At 41.5% G+C, this 24790-nt stretch overlaps 1 protein-coding gene across 3 annotated transcripts in view; it reads left to right on the top strand.

The window, feature by feature from the left end:
- The first annotated feature begins 1180 nt into the window (after positions 1-1180).
- Positions 1181-24790, top strand: part of hspa12a (heat shock protein 12A) — a 55310-nt gene continuing 31700 nt past the window's right edge. For all 3 annotated transcript variants that reach the window (XM_008306806.1, XM_008306807.1, XM_008306805.1), the window contains exon 1: positions 1181-1486. In XM_008306806.1, the coding sequence (XP_008305028.1) occupies positions 1444-1486 (43 nt within the window). In that variant the 5' untranslated portion in view covers positions 1181-1443. The remainder of the gene's footprint in view (positions 1487-24790) is intronic.

Below are 24790 nucleotides of genomic sequence, written 5' to 3'. Positions count from 1 at the left end.
GCCCTGTGATAGACTGGTGACCTGTCCAGGGTGTCCCCTGCCTTCACCCTGACTCAGCTGGGATAGACTCCAGCCCCCCCACGACTCTAGTGAGGATTAAGCGGTGTATAGATAATGGATGGATGGATGGACTTTCTGTATATGTGTGTGTGACAACTATAAAATATGTATGAGGATGAGTTTTGTGTATATATGTGTGTCAGAAAAGTTCAAGGACTAGTGTCACAAAAGATATATTTCAAACCCAAACTACAAAACTACAAGTTTCCCCCTTCGAAATAATCCCCCTAGAGTGTGACACCAGTCCTGGAACTTTTCTGACACACTTTGTATGTGTGAGGACAATTCTGTGTCTATCTGTCAGAACAGGTTTGTATGTACAGTATATGCAACGCTGAGTGTGTTTGTATTTGTGAGGCGGTATGTGTGTATGTGTACGGATGACTGTTTACATGTCTAAGGAGGAACATGCATGTTTACACTCGCTCCTCATGGGAAAGAGAGACTTTTATCAATCTTTTTCTGATCAGTCCAGCCTGGTCAGTCCAACTGGTGGCCATGCAGACATTTCACCAGCTTGACCAGTTTCCAAGTTTTGCTGATCAGTCCTGGTCAGCTGGCCACATGGGTTGACCAGTTGAGTTTGACTGGGTGACTAGTGATGCCAAGCAGTCCTACCAAACTGACAAACCAGCTACACCAGCTTAACCAACACATCCTGCATACCAACCCAACCAGCCTCACACCAGCAGGACCAGCTACAACCAGCAACCATCTTAAGCTGGTCTTCAGTAGTTGGCTAGCAAACTTGCTTTTGTTCAGCATTCCTACAAAAAGTAAGGATGAACAGTAAATAATTCAAGTGTTAATAAGAAATGCACCATATCCATATCTTTAGGTTTTGACTCTTAAGTCCGAATCAAATATTTTTTTAAATGGAGACAGAATAGATGCACCCCTGTGGGTCTAATAGGTTATAGATTAGTGTTTTCAACGTTGGATTCATGTGTGTATTCATTTATAACATATGTCCTTGGTGTCTCCATGGACATGAACTTGTGCTGGGTGGAGGAGAGCCCAGTATCCCTGCTGGCTGTCCTGCGCACCGCCGCCGCAGCGCTCTGCCCCGGACAGCCATGACTGGAGGGAGGGGCGGACAGAGCAGCAGCCGCCAGTCTGGGCTCCAACATCCTCTCTGCTCCAGCTAGCTGCCCCCCTCCGGACCCCAAACCTTCTACATGTGTTTCGAACCGTCTTCTCCATAAAACGGGAAAGCAGCAAATCGCGGTTGAAGTTGAAGGGGCCACCGTTAGCGGCGTCAGGCTGTTTTTTTTTTCTTGATGTTTTTTTTCTTCTTTGAGCCGGTGTTCCCAGTAAACCAGGAAAATTGCTTGGTGTAGCTGCATCGGAGAGAAGGCTCGGGAGGAGGCGAAACTGCGGGATATGATGACCGAGAAAGAGACGGTGACCGAGAAGATAATAACCGGTGAGTTGTCTCGTGCCGCCGCATCCTGTAGCAGCACTTTGTAGTTTCAGCTGCAATTAATGCGCGCGCACGTCGGCGGCGGCGGCGTGTCGGAAGATTCACGGCTCCCGTTTCTCCGGTTTTGCGGTCAAAGTGAAAGCAGTGACCTCACTGTGTTGTTGCCTTTACGGTGGAATTCAGTGTAAAAAAAAAAAAGTCTTGCGACATCTTCTCTGCAGTGCAGGGAAGGCAGTCCGAGATGCGAAACCCTGCGTGGGCTTTCCAAGGGCAGCCGCAGTGGCCGGGACCTCGCCTAGTGGCCTGCTCACAGCAGCCCACCGCAGAAACATGGCGAGAATAAAAGTTTATCAGTCTGTTTTGTTTTTCTGACGCTGAGCTCGGTGTGTTGGGTCGCTCGCGGTCGTTCTGTGGAGCGGACACACGGCTCCATAACGGTGCAGAGTTTGGTCACATGGCTCGTCCCACCGGAGTTGTGACTCAATGCAGCAAAAAAGTCTGCACCATGTCCTCAGGTAGCGCAGCCGCCCAGACGAGCTGGAGCTCCGGCAGAAATGGCCGCCGGCTTCAAGTCGAATGTATTTGTAGCCAGTTCATGGATGAGATAAGTTGGTCCTGGTGTGAATTTCTTCTCAGGTACACGTTGTTCTGAACCCGGTCAGAAGCACTACATCGGGAAATGTTAAGGTTGCTCGTTGTGTGAAAGCATCAACATTCCTCTCCGTTATTTATTTTGCATATAGACATGCTGCATAATTCAGGACCAAACAGCATCTCCTTTAACAGTATTTCAACTTCTGGTCCACCTAGTACCATTTCACATAGAACCTTGCTGAGCAGTGTGCACCATTCCTGTGAGGTTAAAATGCAGCCAGGTGATTCACTGGTGCAGAGATTTACCCTTTATTGCTTCTGCTCATTATCACAGTAATGCTTGCTGTTGAAGACCATAAAGCAAAAATGAAATGGTTTGAAGTTCTTTGCACACAGGAGATGCTGGGATCAACCTTTCTGTGGGCTTGGCAACACTCCAGGGTTATGTAATGTAAAGGAGTGAATGCCACAGATATTGCACCCTGGTGATGTCCCAGCAGGGATCAGAGCTAAAGAGGAGACTTTGTGTGAATTGAACTCCTAATGCCAAAAGTGTGTGTTTGTGTTGTTGAAAGCCAGTTCTCTAACCTGGGGGGTAATGAAGTGACACTGTGCAGATGGCAGAATTCTGTTAATCCTGCTACTTATCAGTTGGCTATGAAGGCAGAGCTTCATACATAATGGATGTTAAGAAATAATTAAACTGCACATGCACCAAAAGTAGCTGCTTGCCAGACCCTGTGTTTTGATGAATGTGCTTGACTTTTTGGATGAAACATTTCTTCCATGGACTTCTTCGTTGTTTGGTCCTGCCTCTGTAGTGCAGTTTATTCTTCAGCTATTGCTTTACCATGCAAAAAAAAAATGTGCCAGCAAATCCAAGGCTTAGAATAACTGCAGGACACACGTTCTTAAGAGTTGAAATTCTTGATGCATTTTCTTTGAGTGATGATGATTACTCCCATGCGACATGATTGCAGTATCACTCTGCTGATCCCCCCAGTCTGGTGCTCCTTCTCCTCTGCAGTGAAACCAAATTGCATCAACACAGAGCAGGGTGTTGCAGAGTCATGATAAATACCGATGCTCACAGCCAGATGTTATATGCAGGCGGGACACTGACCCTGATCTCTAAACCCGATGTGGTAGACTCTCTGTAGTTGCTATCATTTACTTAAGCGGTGATTTGACATAATGTGTGTTTATCTTACGTTTTCCAGACAGCACTTGGAGGATGAAAGAGGCCCATTGTTCATGTTGATATGCTGGCTGTTCCTCTGTGGGTCCTCACAGGTCAGAATGAAAGGAAAGCATGCATGTTGTTAGATGCCAAACATGCAAACACAAGGGCTTTTTCTTGCTGTGTCTCACCATCCACTTATGAGTGCTTGTAGTCCGTGACTGTATCGCGCTTAGTTTGCTTCCACTGATAACACAAAAGAAAAAAAAAACTTTCTCAAATTCTAAAGCAAACAGAACAAGAACAGCAAGAACTTGAAAAATGTTGTATTTATTGTCACATATCTAATGTCCATTTTTTTCAGCAGTCTTGCTTTCTGGGACTGAATTTAGGTATTGTTTTGAAGGTGAATTCCTGGTACATGAAGGGGCTGGTGATGGCAACTGGTCAACAAGATGCATCCTGACATCACAGCATGACAAAAACAAACACAGTACTTAACTCTTGTATCTGTACCAGGAAAAGTTGTACCTCAAAGGTATAGTTTTTTTCCCCCCAGAAATATATTTATGTGCTCAGCTTGGTTCAACGTAGTAGACATCAAAAACAGCCAGTGCCTGTCCCTGCACTGCCCACTTACTTCAGATGCCCATTAAACAGCACATAGTTAGTGTACCTCACTTTGGTAATAGTGTACTGACTTTATGTAGTTAGTCTTGCTCCAGGTTATGGATTGTTATCCTCCTGTAATAGATACTGGCTATAAGTGACACTAAATTACAACAAGGCTGCAAGGTGGATCGGTGGTTAGCACTGTTGCCTCGCAGCAAGAAGGTCGCCAGTTTGCGTCCCATTGAGGACACCTTGGATCTTTCTGTGTGGAGTTTACGTGTTCTCCCCGTGCAGCGTGGGTTCTCTCCGGGTTCTCTGGCTTCCTCCCACACAGTCCAAAAACATGTTGAGGTTAATTGGTGATTCTAAATTGTCCGTAGTTGTGAATGTGAATGTGCTTGGTTGTCTGTCTCTAAGTGTAGCCCTGTGATAGACTGGTGACCTGTCCAGGGTGTCCCCTGCCTTCACCCTGAGTCAGCTGGGATAGACTCCAGCCCCCTGCGACCCTAGTGAGGATTAAGCAGTGTATAGATAATGGATGGATGCATAGATTTCTACAGAACACTAAGGCCAGTGTTATACTCTACAAGTCCACAAGTACTCAAGGGTAAATTTCATCACCAAAATCGCAAGAGTTGGTGCAGCGTCCCCTTTGCGGATGTCCGTGTACATCCCCAGATTTCCAACTACTCTACAGTTGTGTGAATGCTTGGTAGCAGTGCGCCTGTGTGTGATACAGAGATACAACCTACAGCACATGTATGGTCCTTCAAGTGGACTCCTGACGACATGGAAATGAGTACAAATATGACAGCTGTGCATTCTTGGGTGTCTTCAGCTGTCCTTGTGCATGGGGAATATATACACGGCTTAAGAATGATCACAGGATACCACCATAAACTGTGGAACCAAACTCTATGGAGAGGGATAGAGTTCCCACACACACACACACAGATGACATAAGTAGAACACATCTGTGGTTGTGTAGAGGCTTTACCTGTTCTACTTATTGTTGTGGTAATGTTCAACTCTTCACATGTTGTAGGTGTCTTCTCATAGAAGATGAATTCAAAGTCGCAGGTTATGAATTTCAGTGTCATGTAGAGTTTAGTGTTTTTGTGAATGCTGCCAAGGACCGTTGCTTGCTTCTTGTTGCCGCAGCAATTAGGGGTTACTGCTAACCAATGTTTTTCTGTGTGTGAAATTTCTTTAGTTCGATCAAAACAGCGTCTCTTGTACTCACACTCCCAGAAGGTATTCTAGAGCATGAACTGCACCTGGTATATATCGGCAGGTCACGAGTTGTTGCCCATCAGCGATAGCATGCTGGTAGGGTGAATCTTTGAGCAGACACTCAGCCAGTTTAATTAAAGTTTTATGTATAACCAGTTGACACACACGACACATTAAGATTGAGTTTAACTTGGAGTGTGATCTTCCTGAACCTGTGACTCCGCTGTTTGAACTGTAAGCAAATCGAAGCTGTTTGCGTCTGACAATTCTAATAAAGTCTTTTCAAACAAGATGGTTGTATTCGTAGTGTTGACAAAGAGAGAGAGGCAGAGGCAAAGTTGCTTTGAGCCACTTTTACAGCTGTACCTGCACTGCTGGCTTTAATGGTTAATTTCAGTTTGTTATAAACATGTTGCATTTGTCTTAACATACATTTTTTATTTCGTATTTGAGAGTAAACACCTGAGTCTTTCCTTACTGAGAGTGTGCAGTATTCACATGCACTGAACTGTGACAGGAAAAATTATTGTCCAGTAAGCATTTTTGATTGTTGCTATTAAAAAAAAAAAGTTGTTGCTTTTTTCACCTTCTTTGACGTACCAAATACATACCAAAGCCTAACTCCAGAAGTGAGGATTATATTAAGTCATGGATTTTGTGTGCCATTACACCATGGTCTTGAGTGAATCTTACAGTATACATATTAGTTTTATGGTCAGACAGTGTGTCTGTTGAAGTTAGGTATTAATTTGCTGAATCAAGTCAGTCAGCTGTAGCATCTTTTTTCCTCAGCTCTCCAGAATGTCCAGTGACTAAGCATACTTTTTTTGTCATCCTAATGGGACAGGCTCCAATTTTTATTAGTCTCCAAAGATTGCGTCACTTCATCACTGGTCTCAGTACAGTGCCAGGGAAGGCTGAACGAGTACTTGTTTCGTCGTCACCATCTCTTTTCAGGCTATTGATTGGTTTCTGTGATCTTTCTCTAGTAGAGCAGTCCAGGGTGTCTCCACTGCAAACTGACATCAGTTGGAGCGCCTCTCAGCTGATAACCTACGTCATAAAGAACATCTCTTAGCACGAGAAAGAATTATTGGCTAATTAAGTGTGTGATTAAGTGTGCTTTTGCAGGATATTAGGCATATCAAACTTCTAATTACTCAGATAACAGATAACAACATGCGGTAGGTTTTTATCTGTGAAATGTGAGCACTGTTGTTGAGCAGTTGTCTGAGGTGCTGCTTGGCGTGTAGAAAAGGAATCCTGGGTGAGTTTTATGTCACATTATTCCCTGCATGATGTCATTTTTTAACTTCTGTACCTTTTGTAGCAAAATAATAAGATAAGCATAACGACTTCAAATTTGAAATAGCTGAAATCACCTTAGAACAAATCTGTAAATGACAAGGCACCCTGCATTCTGTCCAGATGTTCTCACGACTTTCAAGAAGGTCGGGGTGATCAGTGGGGGGATCCTGTCAGCTCATGTACTGCATTTATATGTGAGCTACTTCAGGTGCCAGTGAGAACATGAAGTATGGACCAGGAATGCTGATTTCAGCCATAAATCAATGAGACCGCAAGCTAATCAGATGTCTCAACACCAGGCTGTCCAATTATTTGATTTCAGTTAGCGAAATGCAAAGGCTGCAATTTAGGATTTACAAGATGCAGCTAATAACAAATATGACTAATGGTGTAATCAATTTTATTTAATTCAAGCAGATTAAAATTCAGGGCTTGTTTATGCTGTTCATAGATCAATGCATGCGACATGGTTCACGCTGCACGCTGTGGTGTGACTGACACAAACCCGGTCTCACTGTTTAACAGCCACATGTTAAACATTTTGCAGCACGTCTGCTGCGGGGTTTAAACTTTCACGCAAACTGTTTCACAGATTCATGCCGTCCTCCCTGTGTGACAGTCATGGTTCTAATGGTATCATCAGTGGTAATGCTCCATCATGTTTTAAATGTCTTATGCAGGGAATATTAAACCAAGGTAGTTAACCTAATTAGGGCTGGGCCATATCATACTGTGCACAGTGATACCAGTGTAATGTTAGGGGATGATATGAAATTGAAATGATAAAATTTGAGTGAAATGCATGTGCAGTGCTGTTGTTTTCGTCCGGTCTAATGCACATGGAGCGAGAAGCATGGTGGCGACCGAGAAGGAGGGCGAATCCAGTGCATCGACCGACACAGTAGGACTTGACCCGAATATTGGAATATTTGGTCGTTGTGGTGGTGTCCGCATCGCAATGTTAAGATCCAAATACTAGCCCGTCACCCGCCGCTACCCTCTCCCCCGCGCCGCCACGACCCGATGGTGAGAACAGAACTGTGACTGCTATCCTACTAAACTGGCATTAGCAGTCAAGTACTGCCTGTGCGTCCTGCCCACTTCCACCCTGTCGGTCAAAATATGGTGTTACTGAAAAGTTCTGCTGAGCTAACCTGGGCCAGACAGTTGTGCAGATGCACACATGCTTCTGTACATTTATAAGTAGCTGGGTGTCTGCATACTTGCACAGTGCCCTTTATTAAGGTGTAACACAGCTCTTTGTGGACCTGGGCAGCTTTAACCTTCACATTAGGAGAGGCGTTTCTCCATTAGATTAGTGTGGAGTTTAAAGGAGCTGCTGCTCTTTTGCAGAGTGTCTGTGGCTGGACAGACTTATGCGGCATAAAAACCATTTGTCCGTGACTTCAGCTGCTCAGGTGGGGGGTTGCATTCCGTAATGGAAACTAATGCACTGATTTTCAATACGTTAAAGCTTGACAGTGATTCCTTTTTTAAATAAAAGGTGTTCCCTCAGTATATTGCAGTGTAATACAACAGCGTTCTCTGCTGTAACACTGGATTTTGTATTTTTCAATTTTGACCACGAAGTTCCACTTGTATGAGGTGCACTCTGACTTTCTCAGCTAAAAATCAAGTTCAGCTTTATCTAAACGAGCTGCTGCTTCCTGTCTGAATAGGTGTGATAGAAAACCAAAAGGTACTTCATTTACATAACTCTGCTCTGGAAATGAAGTGGCTTTTGCATGTTGTTGACATCTGTTTGTGAATTTTGTGGGGGTTGGGTGTCAGACAGGGTTTTAGTTGATAGTGGGTGTCGAGGGGGTTGGGTCATTTAACATCCCGGCCATAAGTTCTCTGATAAATCCTGTGTCATGCAGGGAGATCAGCAGACCAGGCTGTAAGTGTCTTGTGTCCAGTTTTGTTTTGGCTTCACACTATGTCCACTTTAAGCCATATTTTGAAGTGTTTACATCCTGCTATGATGAACAGGGCTACAGGGAGGGGTTGTAGGCCTTTTTGTTAATAGTCCAGCAAGGGTAGAAAACAAAAAAGAGGGAGGGGAAACCATTCACTGAGTGGGCATAGTGAACACTCCAGAACACATTTAAAAGTGCTTGTCATTGTCATTTCAGATTTAAAGGAGTACAGAGGCAAGCGATGATAAACACATTAGACTGCATATGATGCCTCATGCAGAGCCCCTTTCAGGAATGCACTGCTTTGGGTTAACAGCATTTTAGAGTTTAGGTTTGTGTCTAAATATAACTCCTACTCACTTAAAAGTCAGGATGGCAGTCTCCCCAGGTCAGGCCTAGTAGCATTTCTGTATCATCTTCAATATGGAACAGCTCTGAATGAATGTAGTAACACTGAGCATGCACAAGGTTACAATGGAGGGATGTCTAATGGTTTCTGCCAGACATTTTGCATTCAAAAGCAGAGTGTTTAGGAGGTCAGAAAAGACCTCTAATAACTCTATGAGAGAACCAAAATGCATGATTGTTTTATGTGACAAAGATGCATGTGTAGATTTAGAGTTATAGGAGTCACTGGACACTCAAGACTCCCATGATATACATGGTCTCTATAAGTGGAGGAAACGTTTATCTAGGACCATATATACTTTAGTGTCGTCTCTACAGTTTACTCATACACACTTCAATATGTCGGGAAAATATGTAATTAAAAATGCATATCTACATTAAAAATGTTTTCGTCACCTTCGCACCACTTACGTCATATGGCATCACTGCCTCCACCCAACCAAAACAATCTGCAACAAGATGAAATAATTATAACACTCCCAACATATGTCATAGCTCAGAATAGTTTAGGGAGCAGGCGGTTGTTGTTAGGATTGTGTCATGTCTCTGACATGAGCCATGTGGAGGAGTGGGAGTTCCAGGATGGGGGAGGTGCTTCTTACAGGCGATCAGATAGGAACTGGTGAAGAAGGAGGGAGGAAACAGCCCTCATTTGGAAAACAAAACATTGTTAGGAAGTCTGCTTTGTGATACATTTCTGGACAGTATTTTCCTACTTACAATATTCTCTGTCATCTTGTGGGGAAATCTTTCTTTCTGCTGACCCAATAAACACTGTCTCACTGGACATTTTCAAGTGCACACCACAAGTATCAAGAGTTGAAAAGAATATGTTGAGTCTTCATGCAGCTTACTCACCCGACCTGGCAACATCTGACTTCTGTCTGTGTCCCAAACTGAAACCCACTTGTCTGTTTGCCATTTTCAGAGTGATGATCAAGTTGAGGACTATCTGGAGGCTCAAGATGTGACCTTCTTCTGCAAAGAGATGGCAAAGCTTGAACATCAGTGGACCAAGTACATTAAAATTTAAAGAGACTACAGTGAAAATCAATGAAAGAACAATTCTTCTCCTCTCAAGTTTTCTAGTGAGGCAGGGAGCTTTAGGAAGTGCCCTCATAGGTGTCGACTTTGAATGTAGGACGTAAGACTGTCACCTCATCTGGTCTCAGAAAAATATGTTTTTTTTCCCTGTACTCCATAACTGTTAACAGTTGTCAAACCTAAGTGTTACTTTACTGAATGCGGACTTTATCAAGAGCAATTTCTTGGATATGGAAAGCAAAAGTTCACCTGGATGATGATGTTTACTCTCCATGTTTCCACTGACTGACCCTCCAATGAATAGCTAGTAGAGATGTAGGTAGTGGGTACAAATGTTGGATTTCAAACAATAGATATCTGTAGGATCACAAATATACCTCAGAGCATGCAACCTGCTGCTTTACTTAAGGCTCTACTAGTTATAGCTTAACCTTAAATCTTTGCACCTGTACTGCAGTCAAATTTGGACACAACCAAGTTGAGATGAAGTGTTGGCATTTACCAATTGGATTTCATCTGTTTTCTCTAATTCAGCACAAGACACACACACTGGACAAATCACCAGCCTGCATCAGGGCTAGAAGCTGACCAATATTACCTCACAGGATCAGGATGAGGATAGATATTGTATAAAGGTAGGAAAGACAGCCGCAGTAGGTAACAAGCAGGTGTTTGTTATTCAGAGATCACTGATGAGTCTCACTTATGCTACGTGTCAAATATTGATACTGATGTCTGCAAACTAGTTCAGTTAGTGAGGGCTAACACTCAGCAGTTTGGACATCTAGCACATTGGACCCGCACGTCTTTGGACTGTTGGACACATTTAAACTTGTCTGCTAGAAATGAAACACACTTTGCCCGTCTGTGGTGGCCTGTGGCTGTATCAGGACAATACCAGTGCACTTGTAAAATAATCTGTTGATGGTATTTGTTGATGTTCTGTTTGCAGCAAAGAAAAGAGCAGGAACCTTGTGATTAGTCATTAGACTTAGGCCTCGTCCACACGTAGCAGGGTATCTCACAAAACGCAGATATTTTTCTACGATTTGGTCTGTCATCCAAACGAAAACGCAGATTTACAGCATGAAAATCGATTCTTAAAAAAAACCTCCAACCAAAGTGAAGATTTGCGAATCCTCCTTTTATGTGTGTGGACATCAATAACCGGGGTTTTACGTTTCGAACCGTCACTGCCTGCGACAAAATATGTTCTTTACATCACATATGCAACCTGTGCTTACATTTGGAAACAGCATGGATGCCCTCAAAACTGTGTTGGCGTTGTCTCCTGTCCAGGCGCTTTTTTCTTTTTTCAGCCCAGATACCGTGCCACGTACAAGAACGCAGACGAAGGACGACGTTAAGGACAGTTATTTTCCACCACCTTGCCATTCCACATCTGAGGCATGTTGTGTCGAAGACACCGACGCAGGTTTTGGGTCAGACCGGGACGCACTGCTAGCTGATGGGAAAACTTTGAAATGGAAATCGTGCTCACGGAGGAATGGCGTGACAATTTCCGTATGTCCCGGTCGTTGCTCCTGTCGTCGGAGTTATTGCATCCTCACATAGAATATGAATGTGCTTAAAAACGCACTTATGCAGTAAGGTGTGGATGATTTTTTTCTAAAAACGAGGTGGTGTGTACGTTAAGTTTTTTTTCTCGACATAGGGGGAGGATATTCGGTTTTACAAAAACCCTGCTACGTGTAGATAAGGCCTTAGACTTATTTACTTCTTTATTGTCACTGCACAAAAACACAACAGTGAATCAAAATGTCATTGCTTGGCTACTGGAGTACACAGAACTGGAACTTGTGAGGCAGAAACTTGTTAATAAATACTGTAAACTGTAACTATATTTCTCTCTATATATAACTAGTGCAAGGGAAAAAAGCTGAACATAAACAGTATAAAAATAACAGTATATTGGCAAAAAAAACATTCATTATGAAGAAAAAATAAAATACTTTCTTCGCTATCTGCACATCTGCCCACAGTCAAATGCTACTTCATGCAGAGTTAAAACATGAAACTGCACTGTTAAACTGAATATTTTGTTGCTGTTAAATAATTCATAGCGTGTTCAAATATGCACACATTCCAAGTATGGCTGCAGAGTCAAATGTGAAACATGAAGGCATGTGATACAATAAGAAAACACTGGACGCATGAAATACCAAAGAGCACTCGTTAATCCGGGTGTGTTTGTTGTTACAATGGCTTCAGATAATGACATGTTGACGTGGATGTCAACACAATAGTAATCGTCTATTTTTGTCTAGTCTGACTTAAGGCAATTGTCTTCAGTAGTCAGGCAGTATCTGAGTGGAGCTTTTGTTGTTATCAGTTTTTCCATTACAGACATGCAGGAAGGAAAGCCATTGTTCAGCAGAGAGTTTTAAGGCATTTCCTCAGAATGTGACCTCTTCAGGAACCTGCCTCAGACATCTCTGTTCATTGTTTTTCATATAAAAGTATTTGTTTCTGTGTTGTACTGAACAGTGGGCCTCTTTACACATCTGTTTCGATCAAGGTGCACTCTGCCTGGTTACTTTAAAGTGGAAATGTGAGGCAAATTTGAAAGAAGTTGGTATGAACGATTTGAAAGTCCAGCTGGCAGTCGTGAATCAAACTACTGTGCCTTCTGAGCAGGTGGTTCAGCTTGAGTTAGGCTGCCTGCAAAGGAAAAGAACACTGGTCCAGAAATTGCGGATATAGAGAAATATACTTTATGGTATATATTGAATACACTTGGAAGCTTGTCTGGTTCAAGGTTGATTTAAAATGGTATTACGAGGTAAAACTTTGTCCCTTGTCTATATTACTTTTGCCAATAAGCACAAGTACACAGTTACAAAGACAAGTTCAGAATGGTAACATGGAAATGAGGACTCGTGTGTGTAAAACATATATAGTGATGAGCAGAGCATGTCTATATGAGCCTGATTCAGTTCATCCATCCATCATCTATACACCGCTTAATCCTCACTAGGGGCGCAGGGGGGCTGGAGTCTATCCCAGCCGACTTAGGGCGAAGGCAGGGGACACCCTGGACAGGTCGCCAGTCTATCGCAGGGCCTGATTCAGTTCAATTAAAAAATATATATATACAGCGCAAATTCACAAAGTAAGTCCTCCCAATCCACTTGACATATTACAGAGAGAAACTCAACAAATTTAAATGATACACTGTGAGCAAGCACTTGGCAACTAATCTGATCCGCATCACACAGGTTTGTTATTGGAAGTAAGTCTGTGTGTCACTGTCCATGTTAATGTATGTGTCTGCTAAAAACAAAAAGTCAGAAAAGTTGTGCCTCCAAGTGTTATGACTTGCAAGAAAAAAAATCACAAGACTTAAGACAGACATTGTTCCTCAGAATCACTACAACGGAAATGGCAAGTGCAAAATTAGCCTACCACAGAGCCACAAACAGACAAATCAAGTTCCTTCAAGTGTCATATCATCACAAGTCCTGGTATGTAAAATACAGTGGTAGAAGTTGCAACAGTAGTCTTACAAGGATGGACCAAGTTAACATTTCCAAATTTCTTTAAGCCGGCACAAATCAGAGCTAAAAGCCTTCACATTCATTACAGGCAAAGAACATACTTCATGTTGAGTGAAGTGATTTGGTGAAGGCATTTGTTTTGCATTTCAACACCAATATTGGTCTGAAAACTTCCCAGAAAGCACAAGATAGTTTGCTGCCAAGATCACGAAACACTTTTCTCCTTCACTTTGCTCTGCAGTTTCACATCTTTCACAAAAGAAGACGTTCATTGAAATGAAATTTTACTGTCATGAAGACAGAATCTGGAAAAGTCAATGAGACTCCTTCAGGATGAATGAATTCCAAGTTTAAACAAAAATGTTCACAGTAGCTGAAGTTCACTTTGCTGCTTTCAGGTTGTTTGTAGGAATCTTTCCGAAGTTTATTGAATAACTGCAGCAGGGCACGAGACTGTGGCTTTTGGGAGTTAAAATTTCATGTGGTCACATTGTGCAAGTGTTTGATGATCATCAGGCTGATCTGATGCCCTTCCATCAGCACATGTAGCGACTGCACAGCTCACTGTTGTTGTTGAAAATGGTATTCCGCATTCACTCAGTCACTTCTTGCCTGACAGGTGAAACAGTTAGTTTTTCTGTTACCAGGTTCCAATGATGAAATGATCTATGGTGGATTATGTAAAAAAAAAAAAGAGAGGAGAGAGGAGGAGGCTGGAGGAGAGGCAGAGGTACAACACACATGGTGATAAATGTTTTCAAATACAGGCAGATATATCTCGACAGAGTAAAGAAGAGAAAGTAGACCACTACACTAATCACGATGGCCCAAATTTTAACAGCGATCACAATTTTGTCTATATAAACATGGTAGACTGAGGTACTGACATTTAAAATGTGTCTCGCTTGTAGAAAAGTCTGCTAATACAAAACTTTGCTAACAGAAAACAGCGCATGCCAATAAAATCACTTCAGCTTGGCTAAATCTGACATTAAAACGCGCTTTTCACTGTTGTTCTACAAATATTTGGTCCCACACCTGTCAGAGGAGATGCACTGCAGCCACTTGGTTAGTATGCCACAGCCAGCATGTGAGGCGTTTTGCGTGCATTGTTCTATTTTCCGTTTTTGCTGTTCTGTATGTTTTTTGCGTGTTTCGCGTTTGTGCGTTTTGTGTGTGGTGTCTTTGGAGTGGTGACAGTGTCATAAGATTAATGTGGTAATATTGGGAATATTAAGTAGAATTTTTCCAATTTTTAATGTTCCTATTTGGCGCACTTTAAGTAATATATGTCTCCATTGAATCAGGCTTATAGGGTTATAAATGTAGAGATATATAGATAAATTAATAAAATAATAATAATAAGAAGAGATGTGCTTTTTATGAAGCAAAATTAAGTTAACGTTGCTTTTAAGATGTACTTATTTACATTATGTTTACTGTGCACTTTAAAGGCCACGTTACAGAGCACGCTATAATGTTATAATGTCATAGAAGATAGAAAGGGCTGTAATCACTTTACATTTAACTGAGAGGTTTTTTTTCCTCCAGCTTATTTGTGGTGCATTTTAAATGATATATTTAACTGTAGTGTCACCAGGGTTCTTGCCAGCGTTGCAGGCTGCTACCTGAAAAAATACAGTGTGTCTTGGCCTGCTATGCTGTCTTTCAAGCTGCGTGACTGGAAAATTTGACATATTTTCCAGTAAAACATGCAAATTTTCCTAATGCTACGCTAATGAATAGCGTATGGTTTGTTTTGACAGAAACAACCATGTGCACATTGTGATATGAAGTTGTTTAGGACAGAACGGAGGTCGGCTGTAGGCTCATTTATTTGTCCAGACTTGTGCTACCATGCCAGTCAGTGTCATGAGCATAACCCTGAATACAGTCGTGTGTTTCTGACTACCATATTTGGTAGGTAATGGCATCGTTATGACGTATCATGAGATCACATGAATATCACCTGTAACATGGATTGGCTTGTATTCAGGTATATGGGTGATGCGTTTTTGGTGGGTGCTCCTTATCTGTAATCGATTAAAGCCTGAGAGCCAACTTTGCTCTTTGAACCCGCACGACCTCAAAGCTGAGGGACCACAAGCTGAGTACTTTGACTTTGATGCTGCCTGTGACAGATGGGCAAAGATGGCCAACAGGAGGCTTGATGTCTCTGAATGATTTCCTTTTTGTAGTTCTGTAAATAAATGATTGCTGTAGTCTTCAGTTTGTGTTCTTGTGTTTTCCTGAGTTTACATCAGAACCAAAGCCTTTGCAAGTTTGCCTTTAGCTACAGAGGTCCCAGGTATTATTTCAAGAGATTTTACATGCAAGATTTGTATTCTAGGTGAGTATATATATCGTTAAATGGTGTCAACTAAACTGTCAAATGGGCCTCAACAAAACGCAAATTGCCAAAGCTTAGCCCCCCTGGGCCCCCCAGCGGGGCTCTGCCCTGGACCTCATTGTGGGCCTGGGAGGCCCCCAAACCCCCGGCTGACTTGGCTGATATCCTACTCCACTACGCTGTCAAAAACTTCTGGTGAAAGCCCCGGTCAGTCATTACTTTGGTCATATTCTGGGTGTTTAGTCTTCCAATCTACATTGTGTTTCAACATCGGAAGCAGTTTTAGGACTTCATAAAACTTAATGATATGTTCATTCACTTGTTTTGCATCCTTAAGAATAAACATCTAGACAAGTCATACACTTCAATGTGATCTGAGGGTCTGTTCCTGTTATGTAGTAAACTTACTGCCTTCAGTTCTTCTTGTCCAGCACTTCAATCTGACATCTACACACTTTTTGTGGTTTACAGTTCATCACTAACAACTTGCTGTACAACACCACATTAAATATTAGAGTGTAGATGAGCTGTTTTATTCAGTTTAACATCAGAGACACAGCAGATATTCAGTATGACTGACAATGTGCAACGTAACGTTACTGGTTTGTTCACGTTCAAGTTTCCTAAATGTTACATTCATGTGAACCATCATCTCCACGGATGGTTTTATTAACTTAATGTACTACATTACACAAACACAACACACTTCAGCCTGATTACATGTAACACAACAAAAACATAGCTTAACTTAATGTTGGTACATTTAACTTTTAATCAGGCTACGGCTGATCAGCTGGCTTGGTTAGCACGGCGCATCACTAATTCATATTAGGTTCTCTGTACACATTATATTTGATGCTAAAGTTACAGATGAAGTACATTAAAACCAGCAACCATGAAGAAAATAAAAATGTATTTACTGAACAAGCAATCAGCGTCCCTTCAGGGTCTGCTGGTACAGTCAGCCAAAGAAAAAGTCTTCATTACAGTGAACTGAAAACTGACTAAAAAAAGCCAATAGACAGTAAAATGGTCTGTGGAAAATGAGCTGCTACCCCACCTATAAATAACATCAAATTGGCAGTTATGTTTAAGTTATAACAGGTACACAGATAAATCCAAAGGAGGATGAGACCTGAGATCAGACCAGATTGCTGGTGTTGGCCAGGGAAATCAACAAAAAAATCCCAATGACCTGTGTAAAAAATGTCTTTGCTTGGCCTCTCATCATGATGGGGTTTAGAATTGGTGTCGATTGGAGCCAGAGCTTATTGCAGCCAGCCCCCAGTGGCACTCCTGGTATCGCAGATTTTGACACCCACGGGTTGGCTTCACTTTTAAGGGCCAGTTGCTACATCCATATCTCTTATACAGCCTATTTCTTATACAGCCTACAGCCACATACAAATGCATGTGGCAGAAAATGCAACTTGCCAGTTTTTCTTATGTTCTTATCATTCTGTATGCTCTGCTTGCCACTGTACCATCAGTACTCACTACTTACAATTAAAGATTTCAAAAATAATACCAAAACAAAAATAAACTTAAAGGTCCAGTGTCTTGGATGTAAGGGGATCTGTTGTTAGAAATGGAATGTAAAACCTAGAATTGTATTTTCATTAGTGTGTTATCAGATGAAAACAGAAATCGTTGTGTTTTCATGAAGTTAGAATGAGACCATAGATTTCTGGTAGGAGTGGGTCCTCCTCCATCAGGTCTACCATGTTGCGCCACAATGGTTTCTTCAATAGTCTGGAACAAACAAACCAAACACCGACTCCAGAAAGGTTTTTTTGTGATTTGAGTATTTTAGCCACCATCATAGGTACACATTTGAAAGGACAGGCTGAGGTGAGTGGTATTTAGGTGGTTACAGTGTTCAACTTTACCATCAGATGCCACTAAATCCTCAACACTGGATCTTTAACTTATCTAAGAAATATCTTTTCAATCAGCAGAGCTGGGTTAGGGTTAGGGTCATGGTGTTGACTCATCTCTACAGGTTTACTTGTTCATTTATAGGAAAAAGCAAGACTTACATCTTCACATCAGCAGTGATTACTGTGCATCTGACTTTTAGGATCATAGAATGTTATCTAATAAGTAATTTGGCCTTGAACGTACATATTCACAGGCCTTAGTTTTGTACAAAGTCAAACAGTATGACATTGCACCATATATACCTATATTCCAGTTAACAGTGTGATGCTTTGGATTTGTTCCAGAACCCCTTAGCTTAGGGGTGTTCAATCCTGGTCCTCGAGGGCCACACTCCTGCATGTTTCAGATGTTTTTTTCTCTCTTCCAACACACCTGATTCAAATGATCAGCTCATCATCAAGCTCTGCAGAAGTCTGATAACAATCCTGACCATGTGAATCAGGTGTGTTGGAAGAGGGAAACATCTAAAACATGCAGGACTGTGGCCCTCGAGGACCAGGATTGGACACCCCTGATCTAAAACATGCAGGACTGTGGCCCTCGAGGACCAGGATTGGACACCCCTGCCTTAGATGAAAAACAGACCTGGAATTAATGGGATTCATGTTGTATAGTATCATATTGAGTCCACCTGATGATGCTGATGAAGTGATACCAGTTGTATTGGACTTAAAAAAAACTGCCAGTCATCCAACTCTGATGAACTGGTGTCTGGCCAGAGAAATTAGCCCAGGATAGTCGCCATAAATCTAGCATCTGCCAGCTCTAAGACGCTAATAACTTACTATCAGTATAAGTTTAACTATCCCAGGGTGCTTCAGAGGATTTATCTGCGAAATGAACAATAAAGGCTACTTGGCATGAACATGGTGTGATACAGAATAAATGTAATGAGTGTCTTCCAGCTTCATTCTAAAAATATCTTGACATTGTTCCTTGAAAACCTCTATAATTGTACATTATCTTGCATTGTTCAGACGTGGTGCGCTTCAGATGCAGTCCAGCATGTGTGGACGTACATCCTTGTGTAGTGGCTGCAGCTGTTGTCAGGCTGTCTTTCTGCACTGTGTGTCTGGGCTGACAGCCAAGTGGATGCAGTCAGCCGGGCAGAGAGGAGTGTGTGCAGGAGGGGGGCTATGTCACTCTCTCTACATGGCATTAATGAATGGGACCTCAGATGGGAAGAAGAAACAGAGCATTCTCTCTACAAACTCATTTTGCCGCCGCCCCTTATGAATGTGGCTCTTTTATAGCTGATTTTTTTGTGTGTGTGTTTGTGCCTCTCAGTTTGCTGCAGTGAATTAATAAGGCTCCTCTTCTGCTATTGTAGGCACCAGTGAGTGCTTTGCTTTGTATCTGCCTCGCTGTTTCTTCACAGTCTTTCTTCATTACTTTCACAGGCTGCTATTTTTTTTTATTTCTTTCGCTTTTCTCTGGAGGTTTATTAACAAGTTTATAAGCATTTTACATTTCAGATATTTCAACTAGATAGATAGATAGATAGATAGATAGATAGATAGATAGATAGATAGATAGATAGATAGATAGATAGATAGATAGATAGATAGATATTATTAGTAATCCACCTTGGGGGAAATTCAAGTCTAGCTGCACTATGAGAACAACATGTAGCCATGGAATACAATGGACAGACACAGTATATTCAGGTTAGATTGCTTGCATGATTGGCTGCAAGTCCAGGCTGCCTGCCAAACTTGGTCAAATCAAAGACTCCTGTCATTTGAGCAGTAAGAGAGAATAAGCATATTATACCCCAGTCCATACATTCTGTGAGCTTCTTTTTAAATTTTACTTTACTTTCAACAGCATCCTGGGACTACAAGCAAAACACATCCTGGCAAACATTTTGAGGATGGAGATATGTTAAATACCTGTGTGAAGGAGTAGGTGTAGTAGGATGGAGTGTCAGGGTTGTATAGGATCCTTCTTCCACATTTCTCTGGAGCAGCTCATATAAACAGCACAGGGTGAACACAAATCTGAATCCATTTATTTTATTGTTTTTTTTTTTGGCAAGTCTGCTACAGTCATTTTTTTTGGTAACCTATATTATAAATTTTGTCGTCTACTACTGTTCATAAGGCTCCATACAGAAGTCTTTGAAGAAACCCACAAAAAGCTCAATGTTTACCGTACATGTGGACTTCACAAATGTAACATGTTGGCATTCATGCACACCAAATGTTGCACAAACATAATTGCATGTGCTTCTTATGCAACTTCCTGGAGTACATCTGCCCATTAAATGCATATCTGCATGTTGTCAAATTCCGTTTGACTAAGCTACGGACCAACCTCCCTGCTATTCCCCAAATCTTGTCCTTGTGTCAAAATGTCACAATTGACGTTTGATGGTTTTTATCTAACAAGTGGACTGAGTCATTTGTGACTCCATGCACTACTTTACAGGAAATACTGTATGCAGTATATATGCTGCAGGTGTTTTTTCCCCAGTTTGCCCACATGACAGAATCACTGTCTCACTGCTACAATGAAAAACATGCAGTCACAGTGATGGAGAAGTCTGTCTATGGCCTTATTGTCACAACAGCGTGATGGTGCAGCTCAGGGTTTGCAAGTTTAGTGCAGATATCGAATGACTTTGATGAGAAATTCGTTTTACCATCATTCAGAATATTTTAAGTGCTGAACTAGAGCATAAGAGTGATCAAAAACTACGTAAAATTAGAGTCCTTAGAGATGCAAGACCCAATGACAAAATCTTATCTCTTACTTTAACTGCTTTGTCCATGCTGCTATAAACACACACATTGTTTTTCCGGAAAGAATTCCGACCTGTTAGGTCCTAAGATCTCACAAACACACACTCTCCTGGAAAACATTAGCCTTGACCTGCTGTAGCAAAAAGGAAAAGGTGCCATGACCTCTAAAAATCAGTAGTTTGTTTAGAATTAGAGCTGCTTAAGCTGAAGAACTCCCACATGAACAGTGTAAAAGCCTCAGAAACAGTGGAGAGAAACAAGCTTTGAGCAACAGCCACGTTACTGTAGTCAATTATGTGACTGTGATTAGTGATTACTGTGCTGACTAGTTTGGGTTTGGGTGAGGCAAGTTTAAATATGATAAAGGAATAAAGCTATTATATGAAAATGAAAACTAGAAATGATTTTAAAATTGTATAAATGGCAAAAACATGTGTTTTCCTCTTTTCTTATTTTTAATGCTACGCTCTAAAAAGGTTACAAGCAGTATGATTTTTAATATAAAGCCTAATCTACATTACAAGAACTGTAACTTGTGAACCAAACTACTAGTATGGAATAGTATTTGAAAAATAACCAGTGCATCTGAGTGGTAAAGGTGACACTGTGATCTCATTAAAGTTCATGATGGATGATTGATGACTGCTGGGACATGCTGGTGGCACAAGCCCTGGACTAATGATGTCGTCTCACAGTTATGCTCACTTTATTATTTTGCTCAAAGTGGTAACACAAATAGCAGAAACGGTCCATGATGATTTAAGCAGAATCCATTCAATTTAATTCAATTCAGGTGACTACAAATGAGTCCACGTCATCGTTTTGTCAAAAAAAAAAAACATATACTTGGCCTCTGCTGGAGCCATTTGATACTGTGAACTGGTTTGTCTGTATCATTACCAAATTCTAAACCAGATGTGTGCATCAGTCTGAGTCACTTTGTTTCCCTTTTACAGTGTTAGGGCTGAGTATTATATTCAAAGCACACAAAACAGACAGCAGACTGTGAGGAGCTATTGAACTAACTGGACAAAAACAGTATTGGATGAGACAAGCTGAATTCTAGCTGGTTACTGGACATCAGGATTGGTCCACTGTGTATTTCTGCTTTCAGTTGACCATAATGTCTAAAGCGAGTGTAAATTGATTTTTTAGGTTGACTGCTCTCCAGCCTTTTTCCTTTTTGTCTTTTGGTGTGACGCCTGCCGTCTGGGTCATGGTTCCTAAAAGGTTACTGGTGACATTCTATCTTCCTTGGGCGCAGGTTAAAAGCATGTATTGAATTATCTGCTTTTTACATCAGGCAGACCGTCTTGAAAGTGACCTCAGTTTAACAGATCAAAGGGCATGTCAATGTCATCATCACGTCTTCCCTTTTTTTAATGATGTGGGCTTTTTAACCTTTTAAACCGCTTTATTCTTTTCTTTATAGTTAAAACAGACGTGCCTGATCATTTTCCTACCATGCTTTCCAGGCTCAGGCTCTGACGAACAGTCGGCAGGGAAATAGATGGAATGTGATACCAACAGGAAGTCACTGCTCCTGCTGAGAGGAGAAAAAATAAGGATCTTTGCCTGCTTTTCAGCTGCAGCGTCAGTGTTGCGATGCATTTTTGTTCATCCTTCTGCACTTTTTGTAAGGATGGGGGGGTTCTGCTCTCATCTGTGCCATTTAGGCTGTTACAGACTATTACTAATATTAAGTTACTTCTCATTTCAAAAGCCATGAATTACTTTATTATTTCTAGATGAGAAGCACTGAATTGTATTTGTTTATCTATTTATATTGAAAAAATGGCTCCCCTTCTCAGATGTGAGCTTAGGGAATACTGTTTTGCAGATGGAGCGCAGACAATGAAGAAACACAAGGAGAGAGAGAGATATTCAGCAAAGGTCCCAGGCAGCTGGACCAGGGATGTTTTGCTGACATGATGTGTTGCAACACTGTCCTCAGTGTACTGGACAGGATGTTTTAATAGACACAGAGCCTACACTAAGGTGAGTAGCAGGTCAGAGACACTCTCAGATGTGGTAAAGTCTGCAATGACAGTGATGTAATATCTTTGCATATCACCTCATGAAGTAGTATGAGCACAAACATGCTACTAATTATGTATTTGTCTGTACTTTCAGTTCAAGTATTTTCTTGGGGAAATTAAAACTGTGGTGCCCCCAGCAGGTCAACGTCTTTCTTATCCGGTGACATATTTCACCATCTGCCTCATGGAATACGATGACGTTTTATCCAGATATTTGTGTTCTTCTCAGTGTGAAACAACTGCAGTGACTATCCTCAGACTTTACATGAAACACTAGAATTAAGAAATTTAATTTGTCCATGTCCTTCCAATTAGCCGTGTTGTACGTTACAATTACAGATGACAATAAGAACTATGGGTTTTGAATGATGTGGTTTTATCAGTGTATCCTAATGACAGTTATTCACCTGACATTATATGTTTACAGATAAGCTGTAATTCAAACAAGCAGTCCACGCAGCCCTGTCCGTAAGGACTTTGCCTCTTTTGACTTGGTGTTTTAAGTTTACAGAAGACAAATAATCAATACTGCAGGTAATCGGTTGGCATCCTCACTACACAGCTGCCTTTAGATGCTCAGTAACAAAAAATCCCGTGTTGCATGCAGGTAAACAAACTAGTGCTAGCACAAAAAGAAAGAATGGCTGAGCCAAACCTTAGTCATAGAGCATTTGAGATATTATTTATTGCAAGATTACAATCACTTTACTTCTCTAATCGTGATTTGATTTTTGTGGCCATTGTTGGGAATAAAAACTCCAGTTTGTAAAGGTGATTTTGGGAGTGGGCTTCCAGGGCCGCAGAGAGATGAGCTGGATGGCGGCTAGATGGAGTATAGCCACAGGTGGTCTGTAATTCTGCACCGTAATTGCTTGGCAAAGTGTATTATGGGTCTTCAGACCACTCATCCACTCTGTAGGGGTGGACAAGAGAAAAGGGTGAGCGAGGTGGAAAAATAGGATGGATAACATGATGTCCCGCCGTGAGACAATTCTGCCAGACACTTACAATATGTCGAGGGAGTATTATTATTGTGTGCGTTCAAAGAACACTTTCAGTGAAGGCTATTAAGCCCGACTAATGAAAATGATGGTGGCAAATGGGGAGACAATCTCCAATTCAATTGAAATGTCATTGTGTTTTAAAGACATGTGCAACAGACATTTTCTGCTTTTTGAATGGAGAAGATGTTATCAGTCTGGAGCTCTGCACCAGGAAAGCAGACATCTTTTCATTTCTCAGCCATTTACATGTGAGTTTACAGAGTTCAGGGTCAGCAGCAGGACAGAGTCTCTTGAGTAATTTGGTGTACAGTTCCTGCTTCTGGGCCACTTTCAGCTGGCAGCACCCACTGTGCAACCACCAGCTCACAATAGTTCCTCAGTTCAGCTTCTGAGCCTCCTCACTTATCATGTTTGATTGGAAAGGCTCATTAGAAAAACCCTCCTGTCAACACATAAGATCAAACCGAGGATGCACTTTTCTTCTCTCTTTCTTTTCTTCTCTTCTCTCTTTATCCAGCTGACCAATCAGTCTTGGTAGTGGCTTGTTCTGCTACTAGGACCGACAGCTCACAAGTAATTGATTAGTCAATCTACAGGAAATGTATCTGCAACTATTTTGATCATTAATTCAGTCACAGAAATAGTAAATATTCTCTCTTTTAGCCTCTGCAATAAGGATTTTCTTTGGAAAGGAAACTGAATATTTAGCAGGTCTTGAAATGATGAGCCACCTACTAAAGATGCCACCTTGGGCTGTTCAACCTTATACTGAACAAGTTTACTATTTCCTGGCATTTCATGGGAATGTCTCATCTTCAACATTCTATAACTCGTCCCCAAATCCAGAACTAATGGGCAGGTTTAGTGAATAACGCAGGTAGTCCTACTGTCAGCTCTGAGCTTGACCTCCTTTTCTCTGACTCTTTTTACAGTTATTTTTTAGTACATTTTTTGATTTTTTTAGTCATCTGTCCTCTGCTCGGTGGCCTTCGACCTCTTTAGGGTGGATGCTGTGACTGGTTTGGTCTGTCGTTCACAGGCAGCTGATTCTGGTGTTCATGTAGTCTCTTGTCCTTGACAACTGATGAAACTATCTATTAAAAGCTTTGGAAAAATGAAGTAAGAGGATCTTGAGTTAAGATCATTTTATTAAATGTGTTCGATGTTGATAATCAGCTTTTACACTCAAATACAGAAGTTGTAAAACCATGTGGCCTAGTGATGGATGGATTAAAGCTAGTTAGCAGGGGGGCAGCTAACAGGACCTACATTGGGTCAGTCCATACTGATTATCAAGGCTGGAGCTAATGGGTTGTTTTTACTCATCATGAATTCTTTTTTTCCCCGCTTTGGTAGTAAAACTGTGAGGGCACCAGTGTCTACAGTTTGTGTACTTGTGAAAGAAATTGGTCA

This window comes from Stegastes partitus, unplaced genomic scaffold, assembly GCF_000690725.1.
Source record: "Stegastes partitus isolate 25-593 unplaced genomic scaffold, Stegastes_partitus-1.0.2 Scaffold47, whole genome shotgun sequence".
NCBI classification, from domain to species: Eukaryota; Metazoa; Chordata; class Actinopteri; family Pomacentridae; genus Stegastes; species Stegastes partitus.
The sequence above is the reverse complement of the archived record's forward strand: the minus strand, read 5'-3'. Positions and strand labels throughout refer to the sequence as shown.